We start from the raw sequence: 22,945 nt of genomic DNA, 5'->3' as shown, positions 1-22,945 counted from the left end.
AGACGTGGCAGTCGGAGCTTGAGGACCAGGAAGGGGTGTTTAGCTCCCTGCAGTCAGAGGTACAGAAGGCCCGAGAGGCGGGGACTCAGCTGAACAGGCTCCACCCAGACCGCAGCCCGGAGCTGGAGCGCTACCAGGAGAAAGCCGCCCAGCTCACCGAGAGGTGGGCCGGAGTCAAGAGACAGATGGACACACGGTGAGTGGTGGACGGATGGATGGAGTCAAAGTTAGTCAGATCATTTTTATGAAAGTATTATGTGAAGCTTAATCCTCACTCAGTATTTGTACTGTAGATTTATGCTTAAATGAATACAGTATTTCCTTGAGATGGGGACAGGTTTTGAAAACCACCGTTGTAGTCAAATGTGAAATAGAGAAGAGCATAGACCCATATCACTGGTTGGGTACTTCCATTGAATGGTATGTGATGTGTTGATGTGTTTTTTTCAGGCGAGGGGAGCTGGAAGCCCTGGGCTCGATCCTGCAGCAGTACAGAGATGGTCACTCTGCTCTGATCCACTGGATAGAGGAGACCACTGAGAGACAGGAAAACACCCAGCCTGGAAAGACTGACAGCAAAGTCCTGTCTGAACAACTAGCACAACAAACGGTGAGAGGGATGGATGGAGACCGAATGCCGGGTAGAAGGGGGCAGAGCGAGCCGGGTAGAAGGGGGCGGAGCGAGCCGGGTAGAAGGGGGCGGAGCGAGCCGGGTAGAAGGGGGCGGAGCGAGACGGGGGCGGGTAGAACGACTACACAGTAGATAGATATTGACCCAGCCATAGAGAGGTTCATTGGGGGGAAAAAAGAGATGAGCAATAGCTTTGTTTAAAATAGGCTAATGAGGAGAGTGATTGAAACTAATGGAAGATCTGACTGTGGTTGAGTGACATCTGTAAATAACATCTATTCTCTTTGACCTGATTCTCTCCTCAGGCATTAGTAGCCGACATCGAAAAGAACCAGACCAAACTGGATGAGTGCCAAACGCACTCAAAACAGTATTGCACCTCTGTGAAGGTAGATGACAACATCACTTTGTCATTGTAATGTAGAGATAAGTTTTTTAGATGATTTGGAAAAGTAAGCATTTCACTGTTAGTCTACACCTGTGGTTTATTTGTTGTGACAAATCAAATGTGATTTGATGTCTGTCTCAAAATAGGATTATTCTTGCTATGTGTCATATATTTTAAATTGAGGTAGGCTACTGGATAGCCAATTTCCACACTAAATGTCCCATAACAATACAACATAAACGTATCCGTGTCCTTCAGGACTACGAGCTGCAGCTGATGACATTCAGAGCATTTGTGGAGTCGACGCAGAAGTCGACCGGGAAGAGGAGGAGGATGCACTCTTCATCAGACGCCATCACGCAGGAGGTGAGGAGAGATGGAGGGGAGCGTCACAGTGTGGCTAATGTAGTTCTAGAAATATCTGTGCCAATGTCATTGTGCGAAGCCACATGCAACGAGATTTCTTTGCCATTCCAGTTCATGGACTTGCGCACGCGCTACACAGCCCTGGTTACCTTGACGACGCAGCACGTCAAGTACATCAGCGATGCACTGAGGAGGCTAGAGGAAGAAGAGGTACTGTATGTCTCGCTCTTTTTTCAGTTTTTCATTCGCTCTCTCTTCTGGTGTCTTCAACCTTCCTCTGTGTCTGTCAGATTTATTGTCAGATTTATTGTCTGTACCACCAATCTGTGACACGATCCCCCCCCCTACAGAAAGAGGTGGAGGAGGAGAGGCAGCAGAGGGTAGGCCAGGTGTCAGAGCTGCTGGGCTGGGTCAAGGGCCTCCAGGGCCGAGCAGGGGACCCCTCCGCCGAGTCATCCATCGCAGCGCAGGAGGTACAGAAATATGAAATGCATCTAGTATATTATGGAATTGAATATTGTACGCATCCACTTCTTTCTTATATCACACTCTCTTTAGCCGATAAAATATGTGTACCGGTTTTTACTTTTTTCAAATGTTCATTTGTTTTTGTGTTCATAGGCCGTGAGTGAGCAGTTAGCGGCTAAGAAGGAGGAGGTGGCTAAGGTTATCAGGAACACCCAAGTCTTCCTGATGTCGAAACAGGCCAGCAAGTAAGTTCAGATTTCTCTTACACACATTAATACCACTGTATAAACACACATACTGTATAGGGCACTCAGTAACATCTCACCTATATCCACACACCACACACACACACACACAAGTTCAAACTGACAGAAACGTTTGTCCTCTAGGTTGTCCCCAGAGGAACGTGCCCAGGTAACCTCCCAGCTGGACGAACTGACTGCCACCTACAGCCTGCTGTGTGACAGTTCCACCGCCCAACTGCAACAGCTGGTGCAACAGCAGGCCAAAGAGGAGCAGAGAAAGGTAGAGTGGATGGTGGGAGGGAAGGAGGGAGGGTGACTGGGAAAGGGAAGAGGGAGGAGTAGAGCGGTTGCGGCCCAAGCCGTAAACTCACTAGCGGAGTTGCCAATGCGAGCTTACGACATTGCTGTTCAAGTGTGTTGCTCACTGACAATGTCTGTCTGCCTATTGTGAATTTTGAGGGTCTGAAATGGAATATGCTCACGAGCTGAGCGCGTTTGTGTGTGAGCGAGAGTGTGTCGCATGCTGTGTGTTGCCCGTCACCACGTGTGCATTTTTTTGACACCCATCATCCCCCATACTGAATGTTGTTACCTCATAGACTCGGTTTGGTTTAACAGCCATTTCGTGTGTAATTGCATGGTGAGCCCCCCTCACGTGCACCAGCAACCTGCTTGCAGCCGTGTCACCCATCATCATCATCGTCATCAAACACATCTGCTTAAAGACTAATCTATGGCCCCCAATTGGCGTAGTAGTCGGTGAGCCGAAGAAGTCATGCTACCATTTAGCTATAGTAGCTTTTTGATAGGAGGTGCGCCCTCAGCCTGCCTTCATAGTCACAAGATAGTCACCCTTGTTAGAGCACATTCACAGTCACCCCTCCCTCCGTATGCTCCACATCACTTCGGAGCAGTCAGTAGTAGTCAGTAGGTGTTACACTAAATTACAATAAACATTTATTTATATATCACATTTACATAAGTATTCAGACCCTTTAATCAGTACTTAGTTGAGCACCTTTGGCAGTGACTACAGCCTTACAGCCTGTGTTTTTGGGGAGTTTCTTCCATTCCCACACGTTAGGTAGACTACCTTTTTTATGGTTCAGCCATAAACCTTCAGAAGCGGATACATCCTCTCCATAAACACGTGCACATACTCGTTCCCATAGTCAAAATCCAACCACACTGTCATGCCCCCCCCCCCCCCCCACACACACACACCACCATATACATGAGTCCAAATGTGATGGTATGCGTGTGTGAGCCTGTACCGGGGATGTACCGAGAGTATCAGGGTTATATTGTATGAGAGTGAGTGTGTTGGTGTGTGGGCGTAAATCTCCACCCACGAGTGTGTTTTCAATGAATGGTTGTGGTTTTCTGGGTAGTACTTTACGCGTTGCATCAAATCACTTGCCAGCGAAGAGTGTCTAACTGCCAGTGTCGGCTTAGTGTGAGCGCCAGAGGCCAGCTACGCAAACCCCCACTTCACCATTTGAGCATGATGTGTCCAGATCACAGTGTGTGTGTGTGTGTATATGTTTGTGCCGTCTAATGCATTAATGTGTGAAATAATCAGCATTTTGCTTCAAAATCACTAACAGCTGCCAGAAGAGAATCAAGGACATCCATCTCTCGGGAAAAGGATAAGAGGGACTGTAGTTAAGGGACTGTAGTTTAGGGACTGTATCCTATTATCTACGTTTAAGTTGAGCTAGTCTATGTCATCTGGTACTTAGCCAGTGAGCAAAGAATCGGTGAGATAAGTCCATTGTGGTGTCAATTTAGGTTAGATTTGAGCGAGGACATTTGGAACGAGCCAATGAACCGCAGTCAGAAGTAACTAATGCCTCTCAGCCATAGCTAGTGAATGGTCCAAACTCCTATGGAGTCTATTGAAATGGTGAGTCAGTCAGGTGAGTCAGGGCCATCACAGGCAGTGCCTCGGGTAGAACTGAGTGTGGCATGCAGAATCCTAATACCGAGCTTCTCACCTGTCGCTCCTCAATCTGCCGAGCCCTCGGGCCTGTTAATGTGTCCACCACGGGACCGACGGCCCCGTTTCGGTAAGTCGTGCTCGCTTTCTCTCGCTTCCGATCTGACCTGCCTCCTCGAGCTAGATCTTCTTTTCTTTCATCTGTCTTTCTCTCCTTTCTTTCTTGTTTTCCTTACCTTCCTTTTTGGAGGTTGCGTAGCATATTGGTTTTTCTGCATTTGTGTTCGCTATGTAGCATGCTTAGTGCTTTGTCGAACAGAGGTAAGTGTTCTTGTGCCATGACGAAAGAGAAACTGTGGGAATATACACATTTATAAAAAATAAATAAAAGATGCATGCTATATCATATTGTAGCTATTGAAATATGCTTTTGTCGCCATTATTATGTCGAAGTAATTATTATGGCTCTTGGGTGAAGGGTTATTTGTTTCTTTCTGGATACTTATGGGCTGTGGGTTCCTCAACAAAGTACTCATCAGACTGTTAAACAAAGTATGTCGGTAAAAGGAAGCTCAAATATTCACTTTATTTGTTTCTCTATCTTCAGAGCCAATCTGCCATTGGCGGAGTTATTGACCTGGGCACCATGGAAACCGTCCCAGTCTTCCAAGCTGCACAGCGTGGCCTCATAGACCTGGACACCTGCCATGTCTTGTTGGAGGCCCAGCTCACCGTGGGCGGGTTGTTTCAGCCTGACTCCCCTGTGAGCCTATCACTGGAAGAGGGCCTCAACTGTGGCCTGATTGATAGTCGCATCAGCCAATCCCTATCAGAGCTAGAGAGTGCCTTGCATCTTGTCGACCAGACAGAACAATTGGAGGGCCAGCTCCTCCCAGTGGCTGCAGCCATGGAGGCGGGCCTTATCAAAGAGGAGGTGGGGCTGCGTATCCTGGAGCTGCAGATAAACACAGGAGGCCTGAGGGATTTAGGAGAAGGTAGACTAACCTTGAATAGTGCTGGAGAGATGGGCCTGCTGACCCCAAGGGTCTACACCAAGCTCGGGTCACGGGTCAATCGGCGGGAGCTTATTGACCCCAACACAGCCGATAAACTGAATCTGTCTGAACTGCGGCAGCGCTGCGTCCTCAGCGATGACACCGGCTTGTATCTGCTGCCAGTGAAACAGCAGCCAGGAGGAACAGTCTGTCTCCGATCTGGCAGGAAGGTCGGGATCTTCCGTGCCGTCCAAGAGGGACTGATTGACAGGCAAGTAGCAGTGAGATTACTGGAGGCCCAGCTGTTTGCTGGTGGCATCTCTGACCCCCGTTCTGGGCATCTTCTGACTGTGAACGATGCTGTGCGTCACAATCTGATGGACCAGGACCTGGCCTGTGCCATGCTGACCCGCCAGCTGCAGAGTGGTGGGATACTAGACCCTGTAACTGGGGATCGCCTAGGGGTGGAGGAAGCCATCCAGACGGACCTGCTCTCACCTCATTTGGCCCTTCTGGTGCTCGAGTCCCTCTGGGCTTTTATAGGGATGCTCTGGCCTGAGTCAGGGGAGCTGCTGCCCATTGCAGAGGCTCTACAACAAGGGGTAATCTCGGGAGAACTAGCTTGGAACATCCTGAGACAACGCCATGCGATAGGCGCCCTCTACCTTCCGGAAACCCCCAAGGTTGTGTCCCTGAATCAGGCTAAGGAGGTCCTTGAACCCAAAGTGGCTGAGATTCTGAAGGAGATTCAGATCCCAGATGTGCTACACAATATGAACCAGTCAGGTTCCCCAAAACTGAATCGCCTAATCTGGGGCTCCACTGGCACATCCCATCCTCCGTCCTCTTCCCCAGGGCTCAACTGTGACCCCTCATTCCTGGAGAAAATGGCCCCTGAGGAGCAGGCACATCACCGCCTGCTTTTCCATGTAATGACCCACAGCTATGTGGATGCCCATTCTGGCCAGCGCTTAGTGCTGCTCGAGCCTGAGCTGGTGGAACTTGTCAAGGCTGCTGCTGGTCTGATCAATGTGGATCCTATACCTGGAGTGGTTGAGGAAGGGTTGAGTTTGACTACAGAAAGACAGGAGTGTATGGAAGTGGCGGCAGATGTATGTTTGCCGGATACTCCGCAGACAAGGGAAGTTGGAAAGGTCCAAGAAAAGAGTGCAATATTCAGCTTGCCTGAAAAATATACTTATCCCAGAAAGATGGTAGAAGACGCTGATAATCAAGGATGGGATGGTACACCTGACACATTGCAGGCTAATCAAACTGGAATAAAGGAGATGGGACAGGTAGACCTTGACTCAACCATGCGAATAAGTGAGGAGGTAGATGGAGGTGTACATAGAGAAGTAAAAGGCGAAAAGGATGAAATGGTTAGTTTTGAAAGTGCCCCGCCCTCAGCTGGACTACTGGAAACGCAAATGACAGACTCGTATGAAGATGGGCTGGTAGCGATGGAATCAGAGGGCGCAAGAGAGAGTGGTCACAGGAAGGCGAAGGAGGAGGACTCACTCGTGGAAGATGTTGACAGTCCACTTGTGGAAGCGTTAGAAATGTACTCGACACCGGTAAAGCCAGAGACTTTGATGCCAACCCAATATTTCAAAGAACCTGATATCTCCCTATCAGAGGCAGATGAAAAGGAGAGTGTGCCTGTGAGTGTTGAAGTTAAGTATGCTGTGAAGGATACTCAGAGGGTCACAGAGAAGACCCTGCCCCAGGTTATGGGATTAGAGGCAGCAGTGGTGAAGATTGAGGAGGATGTTGAGCTGGAAAGGTTGGCCTCGGAGCTTCAGCAAGGGGGTCTACTGACTGAAGGAGGGCAACGGCTTCTCCCAGATGAAGCCGTGGCTCAGGGGGTCCTCCCTGGACACACTGCAGTCAAGCTGATGGCCAAGGCAGGACTTTTCGGAGGTTTCCTGGATGTCAGCGCGTGCGAATCCCTGAGCATGGAGGATGTGATGCAGGAGGGTCTGCTTGACGAAGACCTGATGTGGCGTGTGCTGAAATCAGAGAAGACCCTGGCAGGGGTAGTGGATGTCGAGAAGGGGAAGATTTGTTCCCTGAAGGATGCTGCTCAGGCAGGCCTGATAGACTCCAACACAGCTGCTCGGCTCCTGGAGGCCCAGGTGGTCTCAGGGGGAGTGGTTGACCTGCGAAGAGACAAAAAAGTGTCTGTTACCCTGGCAGCCAAACTTGGGCTGATAGAGGAGGACCAAAGAGATAAGCTATTTGCATTGGAGAAGTCATGCCGTGGAAAAGTCTCAGACCCAGATGCATCACTCACCAAAGCAACGTTGCAGCTGCAAATGAATGGGGTTGTAGATCCCAAAACTAAGTCACCTGTTCCCCTAAAGCAGGCCCTTGAAAGAGGTTTGCTTGGCCAGGAGGAAGTCTATCAAGCCTTGTCCCAGCAAGTGGCGGAGGGTGGCATCGTGCACCACAACTCTGGAGTTAGACTGTCAATTTCTGATGCTTTGCAGCGAGGTCTGGTAGACTGTGCCATATCCCCAAAACTGTGGGAGTTAGAGCGGGCATGTCAGGGGGAGGTAGCCCTCTCTTCAAACCCAGATGCTGCCCTCCTCCAGGCATCCACAGGTGCCATTTTGGACCCCGATTTAAAGTGTAGACTTACATTGACAGAGGCTGTCTCTGATGGTCTGCTAAATGAGAGCATTGCCAAGAAAGCAATGGTTTCTCCAGGTGTAACAGAAGGTATTTTGGATCCACAAAGTGCCCAAATTGTGCCTTACTCAGACCTTGTAAACCAAGGCAAGATTGACATTAAGAGTGGAAAGCGCTTCTTGGAAGTGAAGCCTTTCAAGGGAATCCAGGATAAGCAAACAGGTGAAATCCTGAACCTAGCTAAAGCAATTGCATCTCAACAAGTTGATCCAGTCCCAGCACTCAGAATGTTGCAAAGCCAGGCAGACACTGGAGGGATTATTGATATTTCCAATGGAGCTAGGCTCCCTCTGCCTAAAGCCTCTAAGAAAGGGCTGGTGGGAGAACATATGGCCAGGCTCATTGCCACCAACCAGGTTCTGAAAGGGGGCTTGCTTGACCCTTCCACTGGGCAGAGAGTCTCAAGCCTGAAGAAAGCTGTCAAAGATGGGCTTATATCCAGAGAAATGGCTGCAGAGCTCCAGGACAACTTGGGCTCCACGGAAGTAGAATGTGACGATGAGGATAGTTCAACACCCGTTGCCTCTTCAAGTGGGACCTATAGTCCTGCAGACACATTATCAATATCCAGTCCAGACAGCCAAACCAGACAGCCAAACCGAACCAAACCAATAATTATCGAAACCTCTGAAGTGATATCTCCAACCCCGCATCCAGAAGAGGCGGAAAAAAGGTACAGCATTTTGATGATCGCGGAGGACATTGCGAAGACTCTAGAAGCTGCAACATTCACGCAGTCAGGAGCAATGCAACACCATGGCTCTGTTTACATTGAAGACGAGATGGAAGAGGAACAGGCCTCAATAACCGGGAAGTCATCGGAAATTGAGTCAAACCAGTCAATCAATTTGTTGGCTCCGTTTACAAACTTTGCAGAGAAAAGGCTTCAGCAGGCCCTTCTGGAAATGGAGACGCCGCAAGATGTTACTGTTGGAACACCAGAAAAAGATAACAAAAATGTGTCTAGATCAGTGGGTGAAAGAAGTTCAATCATGTTGCAGGGGCAGTCTGCTTTGGGCAAAGAACCACGGATGGATTCGACAGTGGCCATTGGCAGAGAAGGTAGAGATCAAGAGGGCAGCATAGACATGTCTACCCTAGTTGAGAGAGATGAAGGGAAGACACATGTGGTAGAAGACAGTACTGAGAGAGTGGTGGAGCATGGTAGAATGGAGGTTGAGCAGGATACAAAGATTGAGGCCAGAGAGCGTGATGATCTTGGACATGTGTCGGTCAATTCTAAGGAGGCCGAAGGTAAGAGCAAAAAGAAGAGGAAGAATAAGAAGAAAGGAAAAGGAAAGGAGGTCGATACCTCAGAAAAAGCTGATAAACAGAAAACGGAAAACAAAGACCAGAATGCACATTCAGAGGGTAAAGGTCATAATTGTAAGGACACAGGTGCTGGGTCCACTGGAGGTTATGTTACCCTACAGGAGAAAGAGGAGTCACCTGTGCAAGATGTTCAATCTGCACTCAAAGGTGCTAAGGTACAGACTGTTGAGAGGTTCGGCGATCCAAAGGGTATTGGCAAAGTAAGGGAAGGTTCTACAGTTCCACCAGGAGCCATAGAAGATGCTCCCGAGGTAGAGAGAGAGGGTACGGAGAACAAGGTCTTCTTGGTTCAAAGACGGGTAGAGAAGAACAAAACATCCAAGATATCTAAAGCATCAGAGAAGGTTGAACCTGTGACAGAAGAGATACCATCCATCTGCGATCAAGCCGATTCTAAAGTGGCACTAACGAGGGCTCTTCTCGAAAGCTTAGACAAAAAGTCTAAGATACCCATAGGAGCAGAAAAGGTTGAACCAGCGACAGAGGAGAGATCATCCGTCCACAAGGATGAGCAAAAGTGGGAGGTGGAGCAGATTGTGGAAAAGAGTGATCCAGATGGGGCGGAGACAGTTTCTCAACAGACTGGACAGCAGGAGCATAAGGATAGGAAAGAGGTGGAATTCACTCTGAAAACCACCCCAGTAGCCAATGATAAAGAGGCCCTTTTACTGAAGGCAAAAGAGAGCATTCTGAGGAAGGTGTTGGGGCGTGGTGTTAGTGAGAAGCAAGCTGCAGAGAAGCTAGTGGCACTGCGTCAGGTAGTGGGGAAGAGAGAGAGTTTGGTGACGTCCGAAGAGGAGGTTAAGACTGTGGGGAGTCCTCCTGAGGTTTCACCAGAAGAGAGGGAGGGCAAGGAAATTGACAAGAAGGGAGAAGGAGAAAGGGAGAAAGTTGCGCCTGACCATTCTACAGTAACTGTAGCAGCAGAGGAAGTGAGGAAGGCTTTAGAAGTAGAGAAAGAGGAGAAAGTTGCGCCTGACCATTCTACAGTAACTGTAGCAGCAGAGGAAGTGAAGAAGGCTTTAGAAGTAGAGAAAGAGGAGAAAGTTGCACCTGACCATTCTACAGTAACTGTAGCAGCAGAGGAAGTGAAGAAGGCTTTAGAAGTAGAGAAAGAGGAGAAAGTTGCACCTGACCATTCTACAGTAACTGTAGCAGCAGAGGAAGTGAAGAAGGCTTTAGAAGTAGAGAAAGAGGAGAAAGTTGCACCTGACCATTCTACAGTAACTGTAGCAGCAGAGGAAGTGAAGAAGGCTTTAGAAGTAGAGAAAGAGGAGAAAGTTGCACCTGACCATTCTACAGTAACTGTAGCAGCAGAGGAAGTGAAGAAGGCCTTAGAAGTAGAGAAAGAGGAGAAAGTTGCACCTGACCATTCTGCAGTAACTGTAGCAGCAGAGGAAGTGAAGAAGGCCTTAGAAGTAGAGAAAGAGGAGAAAGTTGCACCTGACCATTCTGCAGTAACTGTAGCAGCAGAGGAAGTGAAGAAGGCCTTAGAAGTAGAGAAAGAGGAGAATGTTGCACCTGACCATTCTGCAGTAACTGTAGCAGCAGAGGAAGTGAAGAAGGCCTTAGAAGTAGAGAAAGAGGAGAAAGTTGCGCCTGACCATTCTACAGTAACTGTAGCAGCAGAGGAAGTGAAGAAGGCCTTAGAAGTAGAGAAAGAGGAGAAAGTTGCACCTGACCATTCTGCAGTAACTGTAGCAGCAGAGGAAGTGAAGAAGGCCTTAGAAGTAGAGAAAGAGGAGAAAGTTGCGCCTGACCATTCTACAGTAACTGTAGCAGCAGAGGAATTGAAGGCTTTAGAAGTAGAGAAAGTTGCACCTGACCATTCTACAGTAACTGTAGCAGCAGAGGAAGTGAAGAAGGCCTTAGAAGTAGAGAAAGAGGAGAATGTTGCGCCTGACCATTCTACAGTAACTGTAGCAGCAGAGGAATTGAAGGCTTTAGAAGTAGAGAAAGAGGAGAAAGTTGCGCCTGACCATTTTACAGTAACTGTATCAGCAGAGGAAGTGAAGAAGGCTTTAGAAGTAGAGAAAGAGGAGAAAGTTGCGCCTGACCATTCTACAGTAACTGTAGCAGCAGAGGAAGTGAAGAAGGCTTTAGAAGTAGTGAAAGAGGAGAAAGTTGCGCCTGACCATTTTACAGTAACTGTATCAGCAGAGGAAGTGAAGAAGGCCTTAGAAGTAGAGAAAGAGGAGAAAGTTGCACCTGACCATTTTACAGTAACTGTAGCAGCAGAGGAAGTGAAGAAGGCTTTAGAAGTAGAGAAAGAGGAGAAAGTTGCACCTGACCATTCTACAGTAACTGTAGCAGCAGAGGAAGTGAAGAAGGCTTTAGAAGTAGAGAAAGAGGAGAAAGTTGCACCTGACCATTCTACAGTAACTGTAGCAGCAGAGGAAGTGAAGAAGGCTTTAGAAGTAGAGAAAGAGGAGAAAGTTGCACCTGACCATTCTGCAGTAACTGTAACAGCAGAGGAAGTGAAGAAGGCTTTAGAAGTAGAGAAAGAGGAGAAAGTTGCACCTGACCATTCTACAGTAACTGTAGCAGCAGAGGAAGTGAAGAAGGCTTTAGAAGTAGAGAAAGAGGAGAACGTTGCACCTGACCATTCTACAGTAACTGTAGCAGCAGAGGAAGTGAAGAAGGCTTTAGAAGTAGAGAAAGAGGAGAACGTTCGATCAGACCAGTCTAAAAGGGAAGAGGAAGGGGAGAAGGTTGTGTTAGACCAGATTGAAGAAGGAAAGGAGGAGGATACATCTCTACCAGACCAGCTTAAAGAGTCCAAGTCGGGAAAGAAAAATAAAAAGAACAAAAAGTCTAAGATGGTAGAAAAAGTTGAACCTGCGACAGAGGAGAAGCCATCCATCCACATTAGAGCAGATTCAACACCGGCTGATGTTGACAGCTCAGTCTCTGGGGATGAGCAGAAGACTGAGAAGCAGCAAGACGGTCAATCAGACAGTGATGTAACAAGGGTGGCAAGGGGTGACGAGATGAACAAAATGGCTGCCTTTACTAAGAGTCCTAGTGGAGTTGACACCAATCAACAAAGATCGACCCACACCACTGCACCATACCAAGTTGATGTACATCTGGAGGAGAAAACTGAGGAGGCCATTTCTTTGGGGAGAGAAACTGATCCGCGTGGCAAAGAAATTGAACAATTTAGGATCGGTACACCTGAGAAAGATGTCCACCCAGACGCCCATCGTGTTGACATTGTGGATGCCTCTCCTGAAGCCCTTGTATCCATGTCGGGCGCCCATCTGGTCAAGGCCTCTGTGGCACCTGCGACCCAGCCGGCTAAAACCACTGGCAAAATGAAGAAGAAGAAGAAGAAACAACAGAAGGAGCAGAAACTCGACAGTCCCACTGAAAATGAATCTAAAGAGGAAAAGTACCTTGAGTCCACAGAATCAGGACGGTCCTGGTCTGTTGAGACCCCACGGTCTGATGAGATTGTTGAATCTGATACAACAGATGTACCTGATTCTGAGACAACTGACAGCTGGAAGGAGGATGGAGAAATCCAAGCATTGGAGATAACAAAAGAGAAAAGCCCAGCTAAGAAGGGAAAGGTAAGCAATCGATACATTTAGTAGGTGAAATGCAAATTGTCTCTACTTGTTCATGCATTATCTGTAATGTGTAACCCAATAATAAGCTGTACATTTTTCTGTTTATTGGAAAAATGCCATTCATACTGATACTCATGTGACATTCCCTTTCCATTAGTCCTCGTTGCTCCGCCAGGAATGCCTGGAACGTGACCAGCAAATTGTGGCTCTGCTCTCTATGGTGAGACACATCGAGGTCCGCGTCAAGCAGCAGCAGCAACAGTCGATTGGTCGCAGCCTCATTGCTCTTGATGACATCATCAAACAAACAGATGTAAGATATTTGGTACCTGTTGAAAATGTATGATCTAGGATGTTACCACAATTGAAATCTTAGGTTTCAAATTTGACTAAATGTTCTATTATCTCAGACCTTGGATCTGGAACTTCGGGATTTAGAACCCCAGGTCAACAAGGCAGTGGATGCTGCTGGGCAGCTGCTGGAGCCCCGCCCACAGGAAGTCCCACCTCAGCTACTATTGGCCTTGGAGAAGGATGGCCGAAGCTTAGCTCGAGGTTACAAGGCTGCCAGAGGGGTCTCTGAAAACATCCTGCAGGGGCTGCACGCACACAGAGACGCATATACGGTAATGGTACATAGAATAGTATAGTGCCCTCAAACTCAACTCTGGACCTCAAAGCCAGTTCCACTGCATTTTTACATTGTTCCCCTCTAATCAAGGATTTATTTAGACCTGGGACACCAGGTGTGTGCAATTAATTATCAGGTAGAACAGAAAACCAGCAGGTTCCGGACCTCTTAGGGTAAGAGTTGAATACCCCTGGTATAGTAGATTGATATATGAAACCTGTGTGTTTTTGGTGTTTAATCCATTATTGTCACCCTTTGCTAATCAGTGCGGTTTGTTTCTCTCTCTCAGGAGGCATTGACTGGAGAACAGAAGTCACTTGGAGGGCGAGTCGAGGATATTCTCTTCTGGCTGAAGGAGACTGAGGCACAAATAACAGGAATGGATGGACAAACCCAGGGCGAGACTCCTGCTCAGCTCACACAACGGCTCCAGCTGTGCAAGGTTAGCACACTCACCCCATACTTCAAGTTTTATATTGTACCCTCTTCTTGTGCACTTTCAAGTGTCCAATTACTGACCTTTGTTCGGATTCAAGTCCAGCTGTTCCTCAGTTCATTCTCTACTTTCTTCTTTCTCCCTCAGGAGTTGCAGTCGTCTCTCTCGGCCCGCTCCAATGACGTCAACACGGTGGCCTTTGACATCCAGGTGTTCATCTCGGAGCGGGCTCAGGACCTGGCTCCCGAACAGAGCAGGCACCTCCTGGGGCAGCTACAACAGCTCCAGAGGGGCTTCCACCGAGCGGCCGGCCAAGCCCACGCCAAGGCCGACGCCCTCGCCGCCCAGAGAGAGATGGAGGAGGAGAGGCAGCACAGGCGCAAAGAAAAAGAAGAAGAGGAGAAGGAGAGAGAAAGAGCGAGAGAGAGTGCAAGGGAGAGAGAGGTTGGCAAACCGCTGGCTTTGTTGCACAGTCCCATTGGAGTGGTGGAATGCACGTTTAAAATACTCACAAATACATTTTCAAATACATTCAATCATCAGTAACAGCATACTTTACCATATGACTTTTGTGGTTATGCTCTCTATCACTAAATTCTCACTTTTATCACATATTTTTTGTAACTGGCAAACCCAAATACATCTTATTAATAATATCCGTCAAGGCAAATATTCTGTACTAACTTCAAAAGTAATTGTCTTGTTTACCATATCTGCAAGCTCACTATCACAACCACCCATACGTCTAAATGGGGTTTGTCATTTACACCAGTATGGTGATTGATGTTACGACTCGCACCACAACAGGCTTCTATGTCAAACGTGTTTTGTCCTCTGCATGTGTCCCTGTATAACACCGGTGTGAATTAACATGTCTGCCTTGCTCTTCCAGATTGCCACAGAAGGAAATGCGCTTGCACCTCGACGGAGAAGGCTAGAGAGATTTCAGTCAGAGAAGCCTTGCTGTGTCTTGAGCGCGTTCCTTTTTTCCTCTCCCCCCTTGTTGTACGATACGGGGAGAAAGGAACAAATAGCATACCAGGACACCATTTGTTTGATTGTCTTTGTGTATCGTTGTTTTGGCTTGACTGACCTGTTGATGATGCTGCTGTTTCTATATCTGAATCTGTCTGTCTGTGTGTGAATCTGGACACATCCTGCTCAAAGTCTGGCAAAGTGTGCTCAGATGACATTAAACTGGTTTAGAAACAAGGAAGTGTGCACTTAACGGAAGTGTGACTGGCTGGTGAAGAGAAGTGTAAAAAAAAAAAGATCTGGTTTTCGTGTGCTTCTGCTTAGCTGAGTGGGAAATGACATTAGGGGTCTGATTCATTGTTATGGACTGGCCACTGTTTATTAGCAAAAACGGGCTATATTACTTTTCTCACACTTTCTTTTTGCTTTGCATTTCTCCTTTTCCATCCATCCATCTCTCTTTCGACCTTCATATGTGGCTCTCAGGTGGTGCAGCAGCAGAAGGCAGAATGCTCACAGAAATTGGAAGGCCTTACGATGTGGTTGGCTGGAGCGGCCAGCATGCTGGCCAATCAAAGAGCGGGAGCCGAGTCAGGTGACGTGAATGTGCTGCAGCAGAAACAGAGAGAGTTAAAGGTGAGAAATTCAGATTTTCACCTCCATGTCTCAAGTAAGGAGAGAAACCCACATGTTGTTTAGTTGCTCCCAGACCTGTAATGTAGCCAGGTTTCAACCATGCTAGGTCTCTGAGGATCCACAGTTCTAGGAACTAGACGACATTAAAACTGTCGGAGCGTCTTAAAGTGTTCTCCTTTCTCTACCCAATTGTGTATACTCTGCTCCAGAGAAATATGCTACACTACCTGTAACCCCTCTATATCTGACCATCGCTCTCTCTCTCTCTCCCTCCCCCAGGAAGTACAGAAGGACTTGCTGACCAGAGGCGAGGGCGTGGCGGAGACCATCCGCTCGGTGGAGGAGTTCCTGGCGGAGCACGGTGACAGCCTGAGTCCAGAGGAGAAGGCCAACCTCCAGGGGGCACTGTCCCGTATGAAGGAGCAGTACAGTGCACTGACCGACACGGCCCAGTCCTCCCTGGTCCAGCTAGACACGGCCATCAGCACCACCGTCCAACAGAACACACAGAGGGTAAGGGTTTCAGCGATTTGTTTAATTTGTATCTTTACGGATACTGTTTTGATTGCTGAGAAAATGCTATGGAAATGGCTACAGTGTGGCAATTAACCCAGAGGAAAAGCTCTTCCCTTTGTGTTTCTGTGTCAATTGTGGTGAAGGGCCTTTCATTCACTGACTGCATTTTCATTGGTAGAAAAATACACTCGTCCTGATCTGTGCTGTTTTGGTCTTGTTCTAATGTTTCCCCTGTGTTTTCTTCCCTTATAGGCGAAGGCAGTAGAGGAGCTGCAGGAGACTCGGGGCCAGATCGACTCGCTGCTAGAGGAGCTCTCCTCACTCAACCAGCCTGGGATGACCGTTACTGACCACCTCTCCTCGTCCTCCTCCACATCGCCAGAGGGAGGTCTCCAATCACACAGCGACATGCTCCAGGTTAGACATTCTCCTTGTTTATTTACGAAAGTCATTTTGTTCTTGTTGTTGTGGTATACAGTTAAATGTGTTTGGAATGAAACATACTACTGCAGAAAAGGTTTCTAAAAGTGCCTTTTTAGGTGCTTGGCACAGGTTATTGAATGGTAGTCAGCGTGATTCCCAATAAACAAAGGTAGCTTCCTCTCCTAATCTCCTTTCCAGTTAAGGCAGGGTCTGCACAAGGTGCTTGAGGTACCTGAAATTCAAGTACTAGAATAACTTGACATTTTCTCAGATTGGTACTTGAAAAGTACTTTAAGTTAAACGAGAGGAGAACCGATATTGATCAAATATATTTATATTAATCGCTCATTCCACCCACACTGCCACTCAGCCAGGCAGGTACAGAACTGATTAGGCACCGCCAAACATCACATCGATGGTTAAAATGCTGGGCAAATGTAGATTCAATCCTGCCTTTTTAAAATTATTTTTCTATTTAACCATATAGGCCAGTTGAGAACAAGTTCTCATTTACAACTGCGACCTGCCCAAGATAAAGCAAAGCAGTTCGACAAAAACAACAACAGAGTTACACAAACAAACGTACAGTCAATAACACAATAAAAAAATCTATGTACAGTGTGAACAAATGTAGGCCTGGGGACCTGGCTGGAACAGAGTGAGGGGGAGCTGGGTTCCCTGGGGGAAGGAGAGACTGATGCACAGGGCCTAAGGTTAGGGAGGTAAGGCAATAAATAGGCCACAGAGGCGAAATAATTACAATTTAGCATTAACCCTGGAGTGATAGATGTGCAGATGATGATGTGCAAGTAGAGATACTGCGGTGCAAAAGAGCAAGAGGGTAAGTAATAATATGGGGATGAGGTAGTTGGGTGTGCTATTTACAGATGGGCTGTGTACAGGTACAGTGATCAGTAAGCTGCTCTGACAGCTGATGCTTAAAGTTAGAGAGGGAGATATAAGTCTCCAGCTTCAAGGATTTTTGCAATTCGTTCCAATCATTGGCAGCAGATAACTGGAAGGAAAGGCGGCCAAAGCAGGTGTTGGCTTTGGGGATGACCAGTGAAATGTACCTGCTGGAGTGCGTGTGCACATGGAACATTTCTGTGATATTTTATTTTGGCTAATGAAACAACTTTACATGTTGCTTTTTTATATGTTTGTTTAGTGTAGTTTATCCACGTTTTTTTACCACTACGTCACTGGACCCAACCAACCCACACTATGTAAGGTGCAGAAAATGCGTCACTTTGGCATTGCGAACAGGGCTGTATATACTAAATAAGTAATGAAACAAAGTATTGAGTAGAACTTGTAAAATAGTGATAAAATATATTTTTTTCTAATGTGGTTGTGGCGTTATATTACCATCTTGTGGCGACTAGAAACAATTGCATGATATTAATTATTACAAATGTGATGGTCCTTGAAAATAAATATAGTTTAGAAAAAAGTTATAGAAAAAGTACTTGAAAGTCCTTGAATTTGACTTGCCACTGTCTGTACAAAGCCTGTTAAGTTTATTGAGATGAACCCTCACTAATGCTCACTGTGACCATATGACCTTTGACCCCTCTACAGGCAGAGCTCCAGCAGCTCCAGGCACAGCAGGCCCAACTGATGCAGGTGTCCCAGAACGCTCGCTCCCTCCTGGACCAGCCCGACTCGGCAGTGCCAGCCGAGGAGAAACGCCGTCTGCGGGACCAGCTTGACCAGCTCCAGACCCAACACCAGGAGAAGCTGCGGGCCTGCCAGGAGAGGTTGAGGCGCTCGGAGGCCCTTAAGGACGAACTGGCCAAGTTCCTCCAGGAGCACGGAGGCCTGGGGACCTGGCTGGAACAGAGTGAGGGGGAGCTGGGTTCCCTGGGGGAAGGAGAGACTGACGCACAGGGCCTGAAGGGGAGACTGGAAGAGCACAGGAAGGTATATGTTGTTATTTTGGCTTTTCCTATACTAGTGTGGGTTAGAGAAAAGCTACATTGCATAGCCATAGAGAGATGATTTACATGAGCGAGATGCAAGCATATAGGCTTACTGTAACAATAGTTCAGGGTTTATATTGGCAGTTGGTAGCAATATTCACTCCTACTGTCAGCTGTATACACACAGTCATGATACTCAAGATGCTAAGTCTACTCTTTCAAACGTTGTAACTGAACACATTCTTGACTGTATCGAACTGACCTGGAACCTGTTGTCTTCCAGCTGGCGGAGGATGTGATCTGCCACAAGGCAGACCTGCGCTTTGTGTCCATCTCTGGTCAGAAGGTGCTGGACTCTGTCCAGGGGGCTCTGGAGAAGCTAGGAGGGTCTGACCCAGCCCTGGAGGAGACCAAGCAGCTGGTCACGGGCAAGCTACAGGACGCCAACCACCGCTACACCGCACTGCACACCAAGGTGGGTCTCATATATATATATTGTGTACCAATGCACAGTAGAGGTATATCCAAAAGGGACGGGATTGTGATGAAAGACGTGCCTTAGTCAGTTAAGTTAAAGATCCCTTTGAAATATAAGCCTTGTTCATTAGTTTACATATATTTTTTACATACCTAACAAACAATCGATAACCATAAGTGGGCTGTAGAGATATTGGACGTTGACCTACTTCCATAGTAGAGATGGTGACCTGTTCATCTTCATCTTCATCTCCCCCTGTCTTCCCTCTCCAGTCGTCAGATCTGGGCGGGCGTCTGTCGGGTCTGTTGGAGCGCTGCCAGCAGTACCAGGACGAGGCTGTGTCGCTCCACACCTGGCTCAGCACCCAGGAACAGAACCAGAGTATAGCCGGACCCAGTGGCGAGACGGACACACAGACACTACAGAACACACTGCGGGCCGTACAGGTGAGAGAGAGAGCATAGAAATACCGCCGGTGGATGGGGTATGGAAATAGGCTGAATTATTTAATACAGTATGTACATGTGACTGAAAGCGGAGACATTATCGGCATCTCGCTCTTTTTATTTATTTATTTATTTTATTTTACCTTTATTTAACCAGGTAGGCAAGTTGAGAACAAGTTCTCATTTACAATTGCGACCTCTTTGTGAAGAGGGGATGGAACACTCTGTTGTTTTCTATTCCCCGCACCTCAACATTTCCCCCCCCCCCTTCTCCCTGTGTTCTGGTCAGCTGTTGCAGGATGAGCTGGCGGAGAGGTCAGTCCAGTTGGAGAAGGTGAGGAGGTCAGGTAGAGAGCTGGCCGACGCACGGGAGTCCCCCACTCTCAGAGCTGCTGAGATCACCAGCACTGCAGGTACGCTAGCTCACAACAATGTCTAATGTTCTGCCGTTCATAACCTTCCATATTGTTTTATATCTCATACACTCCCCCATATCGATGAATATCCTCCATTCCTCCATATCCTCCGAGACCATGCAGTGGCTCTCCAGTAATGACCACTTACTATCCCTAAAACCCCCGTCTCTGTCGACGTCTTTATAGCCATCCACCGAAACACATCGTAATGGGGAAAAGTAACCACACCGACACTCTCTCCTCTCCCCCTTCCTCTCTCTGAGCCAGATGGTCTGGAGAAGAGGTTCAGCTCTCTGTCTCGGTCCGTGTCGGAGCGGGCTGAGCAGCTCCAGACGTCCGTAGCCCAGTCGGTCAGTGTCCAGGAGGGGCTGAAGGGTCTGCTAGCCTGGCTGGACGGCCTGCTGCTGACCCCCGGGCCCGTCCAACCTACCGCCCAGGCTGTCCAGGACGCCCTCACACAGAATCAGGTACCATAGTAGAAATACAGGGAGTCTACTATGGAACAGTCTGCAGCTATGGTACTGTTTCTTTTCTAAATGTATCTCCTTTGAACACTTTTTTTCCCCCTTCACATCTAATACACACCTCCACTGTCCACTTTGCAGTTGTGTTAAATGAGCTTCTTTTAACCCACTTCCCCTCTGTTCCAGAAACTACGCCAGGAGCTGTTATCCAGACAGGGAAGTGTGGAGGCCACCTGCGACTCTGTCTCCAAACTGCTCCAGAGCTCTGACGCCTCCACGGCCTCCGGGCTCCAGGCATCACTAGAGAGCCTGACCCAGAGCTACGCCGCGGCACAGGCCAAGCAGGCCGAGAGGGAGGCTGAGCTCCGGGGGCTCCTGCCCAAGCTGGAGAACTATGAGAGACTGAGTGCAGACCTGCAGGGTTTCACTCAGACCTGCCTGAGAGCTCTGAGCCCTGTGGGACAGCCTGACCGCAGTGTGGAGGACTACAGACAGACCATAGAGGTGAGGGGCAGGATGATAGATATCAGTGTTCCAGAACCATAGAGGCGAGGGGCGGGATGATAGATATCAGTGTTCCAGAACCATAGAGGTGAGGGGCAGGATGATAGATATCAGTGTTCCAGAACCATAGAGACGAGGGGCGGGATGATAGATATCAGTGTTCCAGAACCATAGAGACGAGGGGCGGGATGATAGATATCAGTGTTCCAGAATCATAGAGTTGAGGGGCAGGATGATAGATATCAGTGTTCCAGAACCATAGAGACGAGGGGCGGGATGATAGATATCAGTTGTCCAGAACCGTAGAGGCGAGGGGCGGGATGATAGATATCAGTTGTCCAGAACCATAGAGGCGAGGGGCGGGATGATAGATATCAGTGTTCCAGAACCATAGAGTTGAGAAAGTAAAATATGTAGTACATTAGCCAAACACAGATATTAAACAATGATTATATAATGATGCATAGGCAGTAAATTGTTATTTTTATCCCCTGCGCTGTAGAAAATAAGAGTTTCTATGTCACGGTAGTTATGAAAGTACTCAACAACAAAAAAGCACTTTTAAAAGATTGGTCTATCTGTACAATTGAAAAGAAATTGGTATAGATCCGCATTTTTTTTAAATCTCATGAAAGATTCATTTGCAATTTGTTAACATGGAAATTATAGTTATTACTGCACAAACATATTTAAAATAACTGAAGAAACTTAGAGAAAATAATTATGATACTCACATTTTTGTTATTTTACAAAGTGTGATTTTAAATAGTTGAATAGATTTTTTTGGTGGGGGTCATTAAATTTACACAAAATACTCCTTAATGTCAAAGTAGAAGAGAGAAAATCTACAGAATACCACAATTCCAGAACATGCATCCTGTATGCAACAAGGCACTAGGTAATACTGCAAAAACACACATGGCAAAGGAATAGACTTTTTGGAATATGCAAACCCTTATGTTTAGAGCAAACACAATACATCACTGAGTAGCACATCCTAGAGGAAAACCTGCTTTCCACCAGACACTGGGAGAGGATTTCACCTTTCAGCAGGACAATAACCTACAACACAAGGCCAAATCTACACTCGAGCTACTTAGCAAGAAGTCAGTGAATGTTCCTGAGTTGCCAAGTTACAGTTTTGATTTCAATCTGCTTGAACATCTATGGCAAGACTTTTGAAATTGCTGTCTATGTTCCCCAACACCTTGGCAGAGCTTGAAAAATTTAGAAAATAATAATGGGCAAATATTGCACAATCCATTTGTGCACAATGCTCTTAGAGACTTTCCCAAGAGACACAACTGTAATCGCTGCCAATAAGTGTTTTTAACATGTATTGACTCAGGGGTGAATACTTGTCTAATCAAGGTATATTAGTGTTTTTTATTTTTTTATTTTTTATCTTTATAAAATCTTCCACTACAAGAGTATTTTGTGTAGATCATTGACAATTTTTTTTTAAATGAAATCAATTTTTATCCCACTTTGTAACACAATAAAATGTGAAGATATTCAAGGGGGAGATACTTATGATACCCACTGTAGATAGCAGAATTCCAGAACTATAGACATCAGTTAGACCATAGATCAGTCGGGGAGACCATAGTTATTTAATGTAGGATGAGAGGAGGATAGTCTTGCAGAACCATAGAAATCAGTGTCGCAGACCATAGAGGTGAGAGGATGATAGAAATGTTAAGATGTCTGTTTGAACAGAGAAGTGGAAGATGGCACAAGGGACTATGCTGTAAGAGATTTCAGGGAGGATTTGCTACCTTCAGATATCATATCTGTATCTGCCTTACTACTTACAGGGGGTGAGAGCGGAGCAGGAGCAGGAGGCAGGTCACCTGAAGTCCTTCTGCCAGCTGGGGACAGACCTGAGCCAAGCCAAGGCCCTGACCAGCACACAGACCCTACTGGACAATGTCAGAGAGGTGTCCGATGAGTTCGCCCGACTGGAATCCAACATCAATGAAAGGTATGCACTGCCTTAGAATAAACGGAGCCAAAACCATTCTAGAATCAATGCAAGGCATTGCAGTTCACTGTACAACAGCCCTGCAAAAAAATGCAAGGAACCATAACCGATTTAAAAAAAAAAAAAAGTATAATATTGACCCTGTGCACAATGGGTAAGCACTGCCTTAGAATAATACACAAAGCCGAGACGAATCCAAAATCGAAGGGAGGTCTCTAGGTGCACCTAGGCTTGTAGTGCAGCACCAATCCCACTAGAGGGAGATGGCTAGATAAAACACAAAGACTTCTGCTTTGCTTGCACCTTGGGGATTTAGGCTGCGTATCTGTAAAGCACTTTTTGAAAGGGCTTTATATATATTCTTTGTTCATTTGATACACTATCACATTACTGCCACCATTACAGTCTGAAATATGACACATGACATTTCTCTTCACACTAATGCCTTACAAATTCATACACAGAGCAGGACAAGCCAGAT

General features: G+C 47.1%; 1 protein-coding gene across 34 annotated transcripts in view; it reads left to right on the top strand.

Annotated features, from left to right (window-relative positions):
* Nucleotides 1-22,945, top strand: part of LOC109906928 (microtubule-actin cross-linking factor 1) — a 284,319-nt gene that overhangs the window by 176,526 nt on the left and 84,848 nt on the right. For 33 of the 34 annotated variants that reach the window (XR_004203601.1, XM_031793708.1, XM_031793709.1 and 30 more), the window contains 23 exons: nucleotides 3-196; nucleotides 451-610; nucleotides 937-1,020; nucleotides 1,278-1,385; nucleotides 1,497-1,595; nucleotides 1,736-1,858; nucleotides 2,007-2,098; nucleotides 2,243-2,378; nucleotides 4,645-12,633; nucleotides 12,791-12,946; nucleotides 13,044-13,259; nucleotides 13,554-13,706; nucleotides 13,848-14,144; nucleotides 15,162-15,311; nucleotides 15,591-15,824; nucleotides 16,080-16,244; nucleotides 17,832-18,173; nucleotides 18,456-18,647; nucleotides 18,923-19,096; nucleotides 19,386-19,509; nucleotides 19,780-19,979; nucleotides 20,163-20,480; nucleotides 22,298-22,464. Coding sequence is in view for 33 of the 34 variants with exons in the window: in XM_031793708.1 (XP_031649568.1) it covers nucleotides 3-196; nucleotides 451-610; nucleotides 937-1,020; nucleotides 1,278-1,385; nucleotides 1,497-1,595; nucleotides 1,736-1,858; nucleotides 2,007-2,098; nucleotides 2,243-2,378; nucleotides 4,645-12,633; nucleotides 12,791-12,946; nucleotides 13,044-13,259; nucleotides 13,554-13,706; nucleotides 13,848-14,144; nucleotides 15,162-15,311; nucleotides 15,591-15,824; nucleotides 16,080-16,244; nucleotides 17,832-18,173; nucleotides 18,456-18,647; nucleotides 18,923-19,096; nucleotides 19,386-19,509; nucleotides 19,780-19,979; nucleotides 20,163-20,480; nucleotides 22,298-22,464 (11,873 nt within the window). In the remaining variant the exon portion in view is untranslated. The remainder of the gene's footprint in view (nucleotides 1-2; nucleotides 197-450; nucleotides 611-936; nucleotides 1,021-1,277; nucleotides 1,386-1,496; nucleotides 1,596-1,735; nucleotides 1,859-2,006; nucleotides 2,099-2,242; nucleotides 2,379-4,644; nucleotides 12,634-12,790; nucleotides 12,947-13,043; nucleotides 13,260-13,553; nucleotides 13,707-13,847; nucleotides 14,145-15,161; nucleotides 15,312-15,590; nucleotides 15,825-16,079; nucleotides 16,245-17,831; nucleotides 18,174-18,455; nucleotides 18,648-18,922; nucleotides 19,097-19,385; nucleotides 19,510-19,779; nucleotides 19,980-20,162; nucleotides 20,481-22,297; nucleotides 22,465-22,945) is intronic. The other variant, XM_031793715.1, reaches the window with a different exon arrangement.

This window comes from Oncorhynchus kisutch, linkage group LG17, assembly GCF_002021735.2.
Source record: "Oncorhynchus kisutch isolate 150728-3 linkage group LG17, Okis_V2, whole genome shotgun sequence".
In the NCBI taxonomy this organism is placed as follows: domain Eukaryota; kingdom Metazoa; phylum Chordata; class Actinopteri; order Salmoniformes; family Salmonidae; genus Oncorhynchus; species Oncorhynchus kisutch.
Note: the sequence above shows the minus strand (reverse complement) of the source record. Positions and strands in the feature narration are given on the sequence as shown.